Source organism: Marmota flaviventris, chromosome 19, assembly GCF_047511675.1.
Source record: "Marmota flaviventris isolate mMarFla1 chromosome 19, mMarFla1.hap1, whole genome shotgun sequence".
Lineage (NCBI taxonomy): Eukaryota > Metazoa > Chordata > Mammalia > Rodentia > Sciuridae > Marmota > Marmota flaviventris.
Genome location: NC_092516.1, coordinates 577,639 through 593,019, shown reverse-complemented (window position 1 = coordinate 593,019; position 15,381 = coordinate 577,639). Strand labels below are relative to the sequence as shown.

General features: G+C 65.1%; 2 protein-coding genes across 2 annotated transcripts; both read right to left on the bottom strand.

Moving 5' to 3' along the window:
- Positions 1-6,875: 6,875 nt before the first annotated feature.
- Prm3 (protamine 3) lies at positions 6,876-7,244 on the bottom strand. Its single transcript, XM_027940717.2, has one exon. It carries the CDS (start codon positions 7,242-7,244, stop codon positions 6,876-6,878), a length of 369 nt encoding a protein of 122 aa, XP_027796518.2.
- A 1,485-nt stretch (positions 7,245-8,729) lies between these two features.
- Positions 8,730-9,029, bottom strand: Prm2 (protamine 2). The gene has a single exon (XM_027940718.2). It carries the CDS (start codon positions 9,027-9,029, stop codon positions 8,730-8,732), a length of 300 nt encoding a protein of 99 aa, XP_027796519.2.
- Positions 9,030-15,381: the final 6,352 nt, after the last annotated feature.

Here is a 15,381-nt window from a genome sequence, read left to right as displayed (position 1 = left end):
TCTGAAAGTACCGTGGGTCCCAGTGCCCCCTGACCCTCCTGCACGGCATGGGTCAGCAAGGTCCTGTGGGAGTCTGTGCCGCAGAGCCCCGCGCTCTGGCCGAGGGCATGCACTGCTGTTTGTATACATCTGTCACTTCATAAGTGAGTGGCATAGGCGACCTTCTTACTGCTCTGGGTCTCAGTGTCCCCATGGGGCAAGGGCAGATGTGGTTCAAGCTTTCCGTGTTCACAGACATTTACTGAGCACTTACTGTGTGCCGGGCACGGGGAGCTCAAGTCTTCAAGTAGACCCTGGGGACACGGTGAGGCTACACTTCAGATCACACTGGGTCCCTGCAGGAAATAGGGAGAAGGAGGTGACCAGGTGTTTGTGGGCGAGAGAAGCAGTGAGGGAAAGCCTCTTGGGGTGGGGGCACAGGCATTGGGGTCACGCTAAAAGCAGAGTGAAGAGGACCCCAGGCGGAGGGTCTCGCCCATGCAAAGGCCTGTGTGGGGTGATTGACAGGCATGAGGCCCAGAGAGGACGGAGGTGCAGTGGACGCAGGGCCAGGAGCTGCAGGGGTCGGTCAGTCGGGAGTGACAGGAGGGGCTCCAGTAACCCCCCAGAGGCCTGCTAGGACTGACCTGCAAGGAGCCCTCTGGCTGCTGACCCTTCTAACCCAGGGGCTTTGAGACCCTGCCTGACCCCTGAGGTGTCCCTGCCCCAGCCAGAAATGGGAGCGAGCCACTCCTGGGGGGGGGGGGGCTATGCTGTGGAGTGAGTGCTGCTGGGGTCTGCAGTGAATTCTGGGCCTGCTGTCCTGGGGGGTCTCCTGCTGTGGAGTGAGTGCTGCTGGGGTCTGCAGTGAATTCTGGGCCTGCTGTCCTGGGGGGTCTCCTGCTGTGGAGTGAGTGCTGCTGGGGTCTGCAGTGAATTCTGGGCCTGCTGTCCTGGGGGGGGGGGTGTCTCCTGCTGTGGAGTGAGTGCTGCTGGGGTCTGCAGTGAATTCTGGGCCTGCTGTCCTGGGGGGGGTCTCCTGCTGTGGAGTGAGTGCTGCTGGGGTCTGCAGTGAATTCTGGGCCTGCTGTCCTGGGGGGGGTCTCCTGCTGTGGAGTGAGTGCTGTTGGGGTCTGCAGTGAATTCTGGGCCTGCTGTCCTGGGGGGGGGGTCTCCTGCTGTGGAGTGAGTGCTGCTGGGGTCTGCAGTGAATTCTGGGCCTGCTGTCCTGGGGGGTCTCCTGCTGTGGAGTGAGTGCTGCTGGGGTCTGCAGTGAATTCTGGGCCTGCTGTCCTGGGGGGGGGGGGGGTCTCCTGCTGTGGAGTGAGTGCTGCTGGGGTCTGCAGTGAATTCTGGGCCTGCTGTCCTGGGGGGTCTCCTGCTGTGGAGTGAGTGCTGCTGGGGTCTGCAGTGAATTCTGGGCCTGCTGTCCTGGGGGGGGGGGGTCTCCTGCTGTGGAGTGAGTGATGCTGGGGTCTGCAGTGGATTCTGGGCACCTGATGAGGGAGGGGTTCTGCCCAGTCCCCGGGTCTGGGGAGGCAGCCGTTTGAGGATGCGCCAGCCAGTAGCAAACTCCGCTTGTGCCAGGGGAGGCTTGGGGCCCAGCAGGCAGAGCCCCCGGTCGGCTGAGGAGGAGGGATCCTGGACTTCCGGACAGTCTTAAAGCACCAATGGGGTCTAGTCCCCAGCTGGGGTGGAGAGTGCTCCTGACCCTGCCTGCATGAGACCCCAGTTGGGCATCTCAACCCAGGTCCACACCCCTTTTCCTGACTGCAAGAGGCTCTTGAGGATCAGAACCAACTCAGGGGGCTGAGGCAGGAGGATGGCCCCTTAGGGTGTCGCTGAGGGGCAGGGCACCTGGGTTCAACCCCAGGAGGCCAGGCTTGGCCTCCATCCCCCCGGGGACTCGCTCACCTCTGCTGGGACCTCCTTTCCTTTTGTGCCCTTTGATTTTTCACTTCCTTATTAACTGATCAAAGCACCTCCCTCCCCAGAGGGAGGCCCCGGCACCAGCTTGGGCTGGGTCCTCTGGTCTTCTCCTGGACACGCACCCTCTGGACCCGTACCTCTGACCACAGGGCTGTTTGGGCAGCGCTTCTCCCAGCGGGAACGTGTGTCCCCGTCGTAGCTGATGGACACGTAGGTTGTCTTCTGCTCTGACAGACAGTGTGGCCCTGGCACCCCTCCCACCCCTTCCTGGTGTGTGCCTGTGGGGAACAGCTTGCCCCGCACACCCACCCCCTGGGGTGCCAAGCTACTGAGCTGCATTATTTAGAGACAGGGTCGCACTGAGTTACTAGGGCCTCGCTAAGTTGCTGAGACTGGCTTTGAACTCAAGATCCTCCTGCCTCGGCCTCCTGAGCTGCTGGGATCACGGGCGTGCACCACTGCGCTCAGCTAGGGGCCGGGTTTTTATCAGTGCCTCCCTAGCACCGAGCACAGTGCCCGGCACAGGTCTGGAGCTCAGTAAAAATACATTCACTGAAGCCAGGCGCAGTGGCGCACACCTGTGATCCCTGCGGCTAGGGAAACTGAGACAGGAGACTCGCAAGTTCAAAGCCAGCCTCAGCAACATGGAGATTCTAAGCAACTCAGTGAGACCCTGTCTCTAAGTAAAACACAAGATAGGGCAGGGGGGTGGCTCAGTGGTCGAGTGCCCCGGGGTTCAATCCCTGGCACAGAAAAGCAAAAACAAAAACAAACAAAACCCTTTGTTCAGGCCCTTTTGTTCTTCACAAAGCACCTAAGGCTCAGAGAGGTCAAGGGTGGCCTAGGTCACCCAGCAAGGGAATGTGGAGCTGAGGATGGAATCTGAGTCTGAGCCGCTGCAGGCTGAGCTGCTTTTCCTCCTGCATGAGACCCCAATGGCATCTCAACCCCGGTCCACTCTCCCTTTTCCTGACTGTTGCCCCCTGCTCCACCCAACCCAGGGCGCAGGGTCCCCTGCGTGACCGCTCGGCAGGCCAGGCTGCACGGCACCATTTCCCAACCTCACTTCACCCCGTGCCTCCCCTCATCGAGGCCGTTGGCCTGAGAGTCAGGTAGGGCACTTTGAGAACCCCGGCGCCTCCCGGGCCAAGCAGGAATGTGGTTCGACTCTCCTGCTGCTGGGGTCTGTGAGCGCGTCCGGGGGAGGGGTTCTGACGTAGGTAGGGGGCGTGCGCCTGCAGTTGGGGTCCCCTGTGCCCGCGGGGCTGGGTGGGTTTGGATAGCCACTTGACAGGGTCTGCACGTTGGCGCCTCCTGTGTGCGTGTGGTTTCAGGTAAGGGGGGGAGAGGGATGGAACCTTGACCACACACATGACCCCCCTGGCTTCCCTGTGCAGTGCCTTCAGTGACCACACCTACAAGGACACGGCTCAGGGGGTGAGGACACCCCTTGGCAGGTTTACGCTCCTGAGGTCCCTGCATGACCTCTTCCCTGCTTCGTGCGTCCATCTGGGGCCCTGCAGCATACGCGGCCCCTTGGTCAGTGAATCAAGTGCTGGCTCGGAGGTGCTTGTCCAGGGGGCGACCTTTAGCTGGTGTCACAGAGAAGTCACCACAGTAACGGTTCCTGCAGGGTTGGCGGGTCCTAGCGGTCCCCACCGCAGCGGTCCTCCCCTGGCTGCGGCTGGCCCATCTCCTCTCCCGTGTGGTCCCTCCAGTGTCCCCCTGCAGCCTGCCTGCGCATCCTCTGCCCCACCGCCTACTGCCCTGGTCTGTCGTTGGCCACCTCGCCAGCCGTTGCCAAGCTGACCAGCCCAGCGACTCACCTTCCAGCGCCCAGCCAGCACCTAACTCTACGTCCAGCAGCTGTGCCCACCCGACTCCTAGCCCAGGGGTCTAACCAGCGCGTCAGCTCAGCTAGTGCACCCGTCCGTCCACTCACATGCACACACGGTCCTGTCCTTCAGCCTGTCCCTTGATGACCCCCCCATCTCCCAGCCGGCTTCTCGTGGTTTATCCGCGCCCTCGTCCCCCCAGCCTTGCGCCGGCTCACGCTCCTGCCTGGCTGATCTCTGTGCACCATCCTGAGCACCCTGCGGTGTCTTCAGAGGACCAGTCCACCCGTGCGTCCTGCGCTCGGCAGCCGGCCCCGTGGCTTCTCTCCTGTCCCCCTTGCTATGGCTCCTGTGCCCTGGCTGGGAGGCCGCCGTCCCCACCTCACCCCTGGAGGTCCAGTGGGGCTGCCCCGTCACCTCTGGGCCCCGGGCCTCCCCCTGAGCTCCGCCTCTGTCCCCCACTGGGGGCCCCTGCAGACCCCCTTGCTCAGGCTCACCTTCCCTTTCAAGCCCTTTCTCTCCCTGGGGCAGCGTCCACAGTGAGGGCCACCTGGGGGCTGGGGCAGCGCACAGTGTTTGTGGTGCCCCGTGGCGGCGGGGGCTGGGCCTCTGGCGGCCAGGTGGGCTGCAGTGGCAGGCTGGGCTCTGGGCACAGCTCTGGCAGGGTGGCTGCAGTGGCACTGGCCACAGGTGTGGCTTGGGGGCTGGCACGGGGTGGGCTGTGCCTCTGGGTGTCCCTGGGGGCCACACTTGCAGGACAGAGGCCTCCTCCTCCTCCTCTGCCAGCAGGCCCTGCTGTCAGAGTCCCCGCAGCCCACAGCTGGGCTGATGATGGTGGCCACAGAGGGTCAGAGGTGGGGCCCCCCAGGATACAGCCCCTGCCCTGCGCCTCGCCCCCACGTGGGGCAGCTCTGGGCCCTCGGTTGTTCCCTCTGTCCTCAAGAGTGACCCTGGGGGACACTGAGCAGCATCTGCACCCGGCCGTGCTCCTCGGTCCTCTGCAGCTCTGGACGCTCAGTTTCCCGTCCTTGCAGACTGGGGGTGACGACTGCCACACGTCACAGGGACACGGGAAGAATTAACGGAGGGAGCTGAGGTCCAGCAGTTGGCTCAGAGCCAGGCGTGGTGGCAGGGCCCGCGAGCACGGAGCAGCGCCACCAGGCCCTTTCCTCACCCTGCGGGGCGGCTGGTGCCAGGAGGGCAGCTCTGGCCCAGGGGTGGGTAGCGGGGGTGGCCAGCCTGGTGACGAGTGGGTGGTGGACAGTGGAAGTCACTTGGTGGCCTGGCGGATGGTCTGGGGCTGCCCGGCCAGCCCCCTCCCCGTCAGAGCTGAGACCTGGAGTTGAGACCCCTGGGCCGGTGGCTTAGAGGAGTCAGGGGGCACAGCTGCTGGACGTACAGTTAGGTGTTGGCTGGACGCTGGAGGGTGACACTCGGGCCCCAGCGGGCACTAGGCCCCTTGGGGAGGTCATCATGGTGCTGGGGACGTGACAGAGGGGCTTTTTCTGGTGTCCGCCTCCTGACGGCCCTGCGGCAGGGTGGCCTCAGGCTGCCCTCGCTCACACACTCCAGGGCCCAGCGTGACCGGCCCAGGTCTCGGGCAGCCCTCCCCAGCAGGGCCCGGCCCAGGTGCACCTGGCACCTCGGCTGCCCACACCCAACTCGGTCCCCTCCATAGAGCAGCTGCCCTCGGAGCTGTTGGCAGGTGGACTTCTTAGTGTCCAGTGGCTTTTCAAGAACCGCCGTGTCCACGGACCCTTCCTGCCCTCGGGGCCTGGACCTCCCTGTCCAGGCCACGTTGCCCTCGAGCAGCACAGGGACCCTGCGTAGTGGGCTGAATGGGGGCCCCCAGAATCTCTGTCCCCATCCAGCCCCCGGAACCTGACAATGGGACTCAGTTGGAAAAGGGTCTCTCTAGGGGAGAGCAGGCGGACTGTCGGGGGCTCCTCTCGGGGGTGCTGGCCGCCCTGGGAAGGCCTCCTGGGTCTCGGCCCCCCCACGGCCCCCCGGCTCCTCGCTGCCGACTCCCGCCCCCGTGGAGAGGGCCAGCACTGTCAGGGACGCCCCTCCTTCCAGGGCCCCTCCACCCTTCCCCGTAGCTCCGCAGACCTCGGGCCGTGAGCCACCCCTGCCCCCCGAGCTGCCCCTCAGGATGGAACCTGCATTTCATTGTCAGGGCCCCTGGTGACTGGCGCCTGGTGACTCCCCGGGGCCTGTGGCGGGGGACTGCCGGCCTCTGCCGTCTGCAGGTCATAGGTGGCCTTGCCTGCCCCCAAGGTGGCCCCAGAGACCCCAGGCCTTCCCTGGAAGCGCCGTCTCCCCAGCCCGTCCCCTGACCAGGGCCCTCGAGGCCAGGTGGCTGATGCTCAGGGACGGCAGAGCCGATGGCAGTTGGCACTTCTGGATGGGGGGGGGGGGCAGGGGCAGGGGGCAGCAGACCTCAGGCTTGGCCCCGAGCTCCCTGTGCCTGGCAGCCCCTCTCCGGGGGGTTAGGCAGGAGTGAGGCTCCGCCGGGGCACAGACGGTCCCCTCAGCGGGGCGGAGGGGAGCCAGACACTCCCGTGAGGCAGAGGGGGCCCCCAGGGGCCCGGTGGCAATATCTGCCTCAGTTAAACGCGAGTCCACGACAGGCCCAGGCCCCCCTGTGTGGCTCGCGCTCTTAGCCTCACCCGAAGCAGACAGGGGCAGGCTGGGGCTCAGAGACACACAGTGACCTGTGCCGGGTCACACAGCAGAAAAGAAACTGGAACCCACATGCTGGGCTCCCAAGCCAGGGCTCCTTAAGACGACGCTGTCCAGGCTCAGAATGGCCAACGGGGTCCCACCGAGGGAGACGTTGATCCCCTGGGGCTGACGCCCAAGTATGTGGAAGAGGCCCCCTGCCCCAGAGATGGAAGCTGAGACGGCTTCCTAGCCCAGGCGCCCACTTTCCACCCACTGGGCAGGAGCTGGCCTCCCTCGTGGCCAGAGCAGAGCCCTGGGGGGAAGCAGGGGGACACCCGAGAAGGGAGTTCCTCGGAGACATTTTATTGACTCTTCTCTGGAGGTTCTCGCTGGGCCGGCGGCGGGCACCCCTCCTGGACATCTGGCGGTGAGGAGTGCGGCGGCGGACACCTTCCTGGGCCTCTGGCGTTACACGTGCGTCTGCTTGGCCTTGGGGCTCTGCGGGGCCCCCGGGTTGTCCTCGGCGCTCCCCTCCTGCCTCTCGGGCTCCATCAGCAACAGCTTGCCCTGCCCGGGTAGCTGCTCCTGCTCCTCCTGCTCCTCCTCCTGCTCCTCCTCCTGCTCCTGCTCCTCCTCCTCCTCCTTCTGCTCCTCCTGCTCCTCCTCCTCCTCCTGCTCCTCCTCCTGCTCCTCCTCCTCACCCTCTGATGACAGGGAGAAGTTATCCTGACTCATGCAGGCCACAAGCTTCTTCATGGTCGACTCGTGGCCCCGGCTGTGGCCCGTGCCCTGGCCGGTGCCATGGCCCGTGCTGAGCTTGGCGCATCGGGAACCCATTGTCCACTCTGCCCGTCTCTCTGGACTAGGGAGGGAGGTGGCCGGGGGCGTGGAGGGGCTGTGAGGTGGATGGAGTGCTGACATCACAAAGGGGCCCTGGAGCCCACCCCACCCAGCACCCAAGGCAGAGCGGGCAGCTGGGCCGGGGGAGGTCTGTCCAGTGCTGCCCGCCCTGGGGGCTGCCCGCCCCATCTGGCCTCATTGGCCTGGACACTTGCCCTCTTAGCTGAGCGCCGGGGGTGCCCGAGAGCCGGGGATAGTGTGCAGACAGGGTCAGGAGAGAGGCTGCCCCTCGGGGCTGGCAGTGGGTGGGCTTCCTGACCTGCTAACGTGGCATGACTCACTGTGTACCTCAAGTCCACCCCCACACTGCACCCCTTACAGGGCCGGGCTGTGGCTCCGTGGCAGGGCGCGTCGGCAGGGTCCGGGGCGCGGTTCCCAGCACACACAAAACCCCTCCTGACTGTTAAAGTGTGTCCTCCAACATCCCGAAAGGCAGCGCCCAAACTTTGTGGGGTCCCAGGTCTCGGTGGACACAGGAGAACTGGCCGCTGGCAGTGCCACTCATGCCCAGGCCCCAGTATCTCACGCAGGGTGGGGTGGGAGGAGCCAGGACCGCTGTGGAGGGGTCTTGCTAGGTCTGGTGCCACACACCTGTGATGCCAGCTGCGAGGGAGGCTGAGGCAGGAGGACCTCTAGGTCAAGGCCAGCCTGGGCTACTGGCCTTGTAGGAAGAGGCCCTGGATTTCATCCCCAGCACCGACTTGTCATAATGACCCTCTGAGATGTCCACCTCAATCAGAGCCAGTGACAGCTGTGTCACTTATCTAGGTGGGCTAGTGTCCCTGTCAGAAGGTGGCAGATTTCAGACACGTGGAGTGACGGGCAGATGGGTCCCCCAGAACCGCAGCCCTGGCCCAGCCCTGCTGCGGCTCTACCTCGTCCTTGCTGGAGCACACCCGACCTGCCTCCCACCTCGGGCTCTTGCAGCCCTCTGCTGCTCACGTCACCCGGCCACCCCGTGTCTGGACCGTGCTACACAGTGGCCCTTTAGTCAGGTTGACTTCCTGGCTTCAAAGACCCCTCGGGGAGGGCGGTGCCCCAGGGCATCACCCAGACCCCCTGGGCCCTCCTGGAGGGGGGCCGTGACCAGCCTGCCGGGCGGGCTTCCCTGATCCGCAAAGGAGAGCGGCAGCCGGGGTTTGCATCAGTCTTTATTCGGCAGGTGACTGCTCGTGGGCTCCTGGGCAGCTCGGGGCTCGGGCAGGCGGCACAGGAGGGGTGTCAGGGCCTCGCGTTCCTTGGGCAGGTGACTCGGCTTCCAGGAAGGCCACTACTGCCTCCGGCACCTCCTCTTCCTCCTGATCCTTCTGCAGACTTTGGGGAAGAAAAGGCGTTCCTGGACCCCAGTGGGCTCTTCCCTCCCGGCCTCCCGCCCCGCGCGGCGTCCTGGCGCCCGTGGGTGCCCGTGGGTGCCGGCCTGGGTCAGCGGGGTGGGCACGCACCTCGGTAGCAGCGGCAGCACCGCCGCCTGTATCTGCACCGGCAGCGCCTGCGGTGCCTCTGGCAGGACTGGAGGCACCTGTGGATCCGGGGCAGCCTCCCCCGGGAGCCGGGCCTGCGCCTGTACTGGCAGCTCCTCGGTGTCCTCCCGAAGACCTCGGCGGCCTCCTGGGTCAGCCCCTGCTCCCCGTCCTGCTCCTGGTCCTGGTGCTCACATCCCGGGTCCTGCCTGGGCCCCTGCTGCCGACGCTCACCGGGGTTCCTCACGCGGCATCGGACCATGGCGTCTGCGGCTCAGGGGCAGACCGGGGCAACTGGGCTGAGGCTGCGGCTGGCTGTGGCCGGAGGAGGGCTCAGGCCCGCCTGCTCTTGGTGTTGCTGTTGGTCTGCTCAGAGGGGCTCTCGGGGCCCGTATATAAAGGGGGCCCCACTATGACCTGGCGGCCCTGCCCAGCCCCCTCTGTGAGGGCGCCTCAGGGCAGGGCCCACGGCCCGGCACACCGGGTGGGATCGGGCCAGGTGGCCTCTTGCCTGGCCTGTAACGTGTGTCCCCTGGAGCCAGAGGACCCTCAGGTCCCGAGAGAGCCACGCCTTTTCTGTCCCCGTCAAGCCTCAACCTGTCAGGGTTCGTCCAGAGGCTGCCCACTCCTCAGTGTCCTGCTGTGATCTCAGGCTTGAGGTGGCCACTGTTTGCATGACATGACTGCATAATGGCCGCATGCCCGGAGGTGACCGCTACTCCCCAGCCTCCCTCCCTTGATCTCCATGAGACCCGCCCCCACTGTTTCCTTTTCCCTCTCCAACCTGCACATGGTGACCCTGGACCTGCCACCCGGTGACCCTGGACCTGAGTTTGCCTCATGGACCTGGTGCTGTCACGCTCCATCCATTCACCGGCAGGGGACATGGCTTCGACATTCTTTGTGGCTGAATAAAACTCCACTGTGTACCCAGACCATCTTTGTCCACTGATGGACACCCGGGCTGGTGCCACACTTGGCTGTCGTGAATTCTGCTGCTGTGAACGTGGAAATGCGAGTGTCACTGCCGAATGCTGGCGTCGACTCTTCGGCGTCGATACGGAGGACGGGCTCAGCTGGGTTTCCGAGGGCCCTCCGTACTGATTTCCGTAGCAGACGTACTGATTTACACTCCCACCAGCCACGTGGAGTGACGGGCAGATGTTCACACAGTTATTTGTATTTCTTTTGAAAAGCGTTTCATTTGCCCGTTTACTAATTGGGTGGGTCACTTGCGATCACAGGAGCACCTACAGACGTCCTCGCCCTCCTCGGGCGCGCTTTCTAACTTGCTGCAGTCCCATTTGTTGCTCTAAGGACCCCGCTGACCAAGTCACTGGCCGCGTCTGAAGCTGGAGTGATGGCCACGTGTTCTCCTAGGAGTCAGGGAGGTCTGTGGTGCAGGTGGAGTCGGCTCCTGTGCGGGGCGGGAGACGGAGGGTCCGGTCTCCTCCTTCTCCGTGGCGATACCCAGTTTTACGTGGTCCTGTGGAGGCCCAGGGTGCGGCTTGCTCAGCACTAACCAGCTCTACTTCAGTGTCCAGCAGCAAACTAAAACCCCTAGCCCTGTCTGTATGAATGCGGCCCCTCGCGGCCTTTGGGTACCTGACGGGTTTGTGTCACGTGGGTCTCGTGTGATCCCAGCGACGTTAATGGAATCCTAGCAGCTGAGCAGCTCTTTGCCGCTCGTGGAGGGCGGGCGGGGGGTGGGCAGGAGGATGGGGCGGGCAGCACCAAGCCCTCCCCACAGACCCCAGTCCCGGGCCCCGACTGAGCGTGCCGTCTCACATGGCAAAAGGGACTTTGCACACGTGGTGATAGCCAGGATCTCGGGCTGGGGACGTTCTCCTGGATCACCTGGGTGGGCCCAGTGCCATCTCAGAGGGGCCTCGGGGAGGCAGGGAGGGCAGGGAGGGTCGCAGAGCACGGGCCACGGCTGAGGGAGGCCGTGAGCCAGGAGCGCAGGTGGCCGCTGGCCCCTGGGAAAGGCAAGGAGAGGGCTCTTCCCCACACCTCCTGCCGGCTCCATGCCGTGAGCCCCGAAGACCTGTCGTAAAGACCCGTTTTGGACTTTCTACTCATGTAGCTGCCAGGGCTGGACTGGACTCGACTGCCCTACCACTGAGCTACGTCCTCAGGCCGTCAGTCTCTTTTGTGACAGGGTCCTGCTAGGCCGCCCAGGCTGCTTTGACCTCGCCGTCCTCCTGCCTCAGCCTCCCAAGTAGCTGGGACCAGAGCGACTGGGCCGGCTGGTTTCCCCTCAGACCTGCAGGACTAAGATAATGGGCCTGTCCTCTTCTACGCCGTGGACTTTGTGGTCATCTGTCAGCAGCAGTGACGAGAGGGACGGAGGGCTCCACGGGGCAGCCCTGGCCAGGGGCAGGGCCGTTCCCTCAGCCTCCCCTGGGGCCCTGGTAAAACCACGAGTGACCAGAGCTTACCCCAGGTGCCGCTCGCTGGCCATCTCCAGAGTTAGAGCTTGAGGATCAAAATGGAAGTCAACCTGCCACCCTCTGGGGACATGGCCGGGTCACCAGAGCAGCCCCGCGCGTCTTCAGGAGCAGCCTGGCTGCCGCTGCCGCGCGGGGTCAGTCGAGCACCAGGAGCTGGGCACTGGGCACACAGAGGGCTCACCTGCCGGGAGCCAGGCAGGCCCGTCAGGGGACTGGCCTTGAGTTCTGGTGGCCGATGAGGTGCCCTGGGCTTTGCACTGGTGCCACGGGAGGACGACCCTGGGCGCGTCGAGGGGTCGCAGGGCTGGGCTTTCCCGGCCTGTGACGGAGCCTGTCGGACCAAGCCCCAGTCCGGTCGCTCTTGGGTCAGGTTTCCAGCCTGCGGCCATCTCCACGTCTCACTCGCTGTGGGAACTCGGGGGTAGGCAGTGTCCCGAGGGAGTGTGGCCCAGGCAGCGCGGTGGGCAAGTGCCCTGTCCTTGGCCGTGACGGTGTACCCGTGTGGCGCCATTGAGGACCAGATGGAGTCCAGCCATCCTTATGCTCACCTGGAGGGCTTCTGACAGGTGACCGACTTGTGACTCACCTCTGGGCTGAAATGGACCCAGGTGGCACTTTGTGAGGTCACGGGCTTCTCTTGTGGGTGGTGCTGGTCCCCAAGCCCAGGGCCTGGCGTGCGCTGGGCCAGCGCTGTGACAGGGCCCTCCCCCCACCGTCCCCCACACAGGGGTCACATCTTGAGCTCAAGCTGTCACTTGGACTGGCTCTGGGGCCCCGAGACACCCTCAGGGGTGGCCGAACCCTGTGGTACACCTCCCGCTGGGGCCGTTGCATGGCCCCGCCCGCGCTGGGAGTCCGGGGGGCCCTCAGGGGCTCCATGACCTGGCCGCGGAGCTCCGCTGAGGTGGCCGTCGAGGTGGTCCGGGAGGCGGATGGCACAGGGAGACGCCCTCCCGCCCCCACCCCCGCCAGCTCCCGAGGCCCCTCAAGGACGACGAGACGTTGGGTGGGATGATCTCTCGACATTTATTGACAGGTGGCATTGTCCCTCAGCAGGCTGCTGTTTTCACTGAACGGTGGCATTTCCAAGATGTGGCAGGAGGGTCTCGACGTTTGGTGAGATCCCTGGGCAGGAGGGGCATGGTCTGGCTACGCTGCACGTCTCAGTGCCTTCTGCACCTCAGGGTGTACGTGCGGCGGCAGCACCCTAGGGGGACAGAGAGGCGTCAGGGGGGGCAGAGAGGCGTCAGGGGGGGCAGAGAGGCGTCAGGGGAGGCCCGGGCCCGGCCCCCCCCCGGGCTGCACCCTTACTTAAGGCTCTCCGCCTCCGGCAGCAACGCCTCCTCCGTCTGCGACATCTTCGTCTCCGGCGGCGGCATCTGCTCTGGCATGGGGCGCGGCAGCAGACGTATCGTGCCATGGCCTGGGTGGACGGGCTACGCGGGCTCAGAGCAGGGGCACCACCGCGGTTGAGGCAGCCTGTGAGCAGGTGGAACTGCGTGGGCTGAGGGCCCGGCCCGCTCCTCTTATAGACCCAGGGCCCCCCTGGGCATTGTGAGGTCAGAGGGGCCGCCACCTCACAGACCAGGGCTCCCGCCTCGCGTCCATCTATGGGCAAGGGCGGGGAGGGCAGCCCCCCAGGGCCTGCGTGTCACAGCCACAGGGACCCAGGGTGACCTCTGCATAAGGGCAGCCTCCGCTCCTCACCCATTGGCCATCCCCACTGGGTCCCCACTGGGGCTGGATTCTGGGAAGGGCCCTGGGGTCAGGGCTGGAGCAGACGGCTGTCCTCCTGGCCCCTGGTTGGGCAGGAGTGAGATGGGCGCAGGACGGGCACCCTGGGGGCCTGGGGGCCAGCGCTAGGGGACCCCGTGGGGGGGGTGAGCTGCTCCTGCGCGGCAGGCTCGGGGTGTCCGGGCGGGACCGCTGCTTTGTGGGCGCAGGGTCTTCTCAGCTGATAGAGGAGCTGATAGGGAGCCACAGTGGTGGGCGCAGCCCGGGAGCCCCGAGGCCACGGGGCTGTGGGCTGTGACACGCGGAGTTCCTCGTGGGGACTTCACCTCCACCGAGAAAGTAAAGGCCGAGGGGCCAAAGGCTGTGGGCGGGGTCGGGGTGTGGGCGGGGGACCTGCCCCTCGGGCTTCGTCAGACACGTCCCCTGTCCCCGAGCCATCGGGGTGCAAGTGCAGCCACTGAGAGTTGGGGCCACCAGAGGGGGGCACAGTGTGTGGGGGGTGACAGACCACAGGTGTCCTCATGTAGTCCTGAAGGTGTCCTGGGAGGAGGGAGCAGGGACGGGCCAGCGGGCAGCTGCCAGCCACCCAGTTTCCGGCGGCCCCCCGTGCAGCCCCGCGGCTGCCCGCGGGCCTTTGTCTAACTGAGCTGCTCAGTCCCCTGCCCTGTTAAGTGGGAGGGCACCTCAGGGCCGCCTCGGCCTGCTGGAACCCAGCCTCCCGCTGCCCGCTGTCCGGCAGGACGGAGGGGGAGGAGGAGGGGTCCTTTCGAGGCCACTCTGACTGTGGGGATCAGGTGGGGCTGAGGAAGGACAGGGGGACACCAGGTGGGCAGCCAGTGCGCCTGGCCCTCGCCTGCAGCCGGGGAGCCCACTAGGTTCCGAGGGGGCTGTGCTGACCCACGGAGGTCAGCATCCATGTTCCCTCACCGACTGGGTCCAGTGGCGTCCTTGTCCCCGGTCCTCGCACACCGGAGACTCTTCCTCGTTTTCTGAATGAGCTGGGGATGGAACCAGGGCCTCCCAAGGGCCCGGTGGCTGTCGCCCCTGAGCCGCACCCCAGCCCCGCGGTGCCGTCCAAGGGTGACCCACAGGGTCTCAGAGAAGCCCCCGGGCTATGGCGGTTCCCCCCGCCCCCTCTGAGGACCAGGACTTTAGGACAGAGGGTGGATCCCCTGGGTAAGTGCCCACTCTGCCTTTTACTGAGTGGGGCATGCCAGGTACTGTCCCCAGCCCGGGGACGCAGCACCAGCAGGACTGGGGGGCACTGCTGTCCCCGGGAGCACTTCCCAGGTGGGCAGGTGTGTGCAGGTGAGCGAACAGGAACTTGGAAATCCGTCTCAGACACCCACACCACAGGTGGGCGTGGCGGGTGCCTAAGAGGTGACTGTGAGGAGGCGACACTTTTTGGTTCCGCTCTTTTAAAATTCAACTTGTAGAACAGGTAGTTTCACGCAGGGTTCTGGAGCCCGGGCACTGGGCAGCATCTGAGTGGTTTCAGGTCAGTGGGCCACATGTGACCCAAGAGAAAAGATTGCTCCGAGAGCCGCTCAGTGTGCACACGGGAGGCCGAGGCAGGAGGACGGCAAGGGCACAGCCAGCCTCGGCAATGGCGAGGCCCGAAGCACCTCAGGGAGACCCTGTCTCTAAACAAAACACAAAATAGGGCTGGGATGCGGCTCAGCGGTTGAGGGCCCCTGAGTTGGATCCCCAGTACCCCAAAAAGAAAAGGCCACGGAAAAGTAACGCTCCATCCTAAACACACGTTCCATTTGGCTGTTTCTGTCGACGAGTGGCGTTTATGTCCCTGGTGTGACAAACAGGAACGATCGTCGGTATTTAGGAAAAGCCAGATTTCACCTTCAGCACCAGGAAGCTTCATTCAGACCAATTCAGGGCAACCCATACCCCCTGATCCAGATTCAACAAAGCGCACCTGACATGGCTCCTCTGGAAATGAAGGGAGTGACAGGATAGCATTTAAATTCCTAAAAATGTTCAAGGGGTCACGAGCATCCAAGGGTTGGAAATGTCATTCTCCAGGGCTTCAGAATGCCCAGGCCCCAGAGTCGAGGTGACACAGGAGGGGAGGGGCCGAGGTGGCAGGAGCTGTGGGCGCCCGATGTCCCGGGCGGCCCTGTCCTACACAGCTGTTGGGGGCCGGCACCTGCAGCTTCTACCAGGTCCTGAGTGTCACTCGTCAGCACTGGGCAGAGGGACAGGCTTAACCGTGGAACCCAGAGGCCGTGGGGCATCAGGAGGGGCGGCCCTGGAGCTGACCGGCCTCTGGCCTCTCTGGGGGTTGGCACGCGGTCCCCTGGCTGGCCCAGCACTTGCCACTGTCGGATGTTGCTGTTATCTGCCCCCCCCCCCCCCCCGGAGAGGGACCTCCTGGGGCCACCCTGGGGCTGACATGGGACCCGTGTGCAG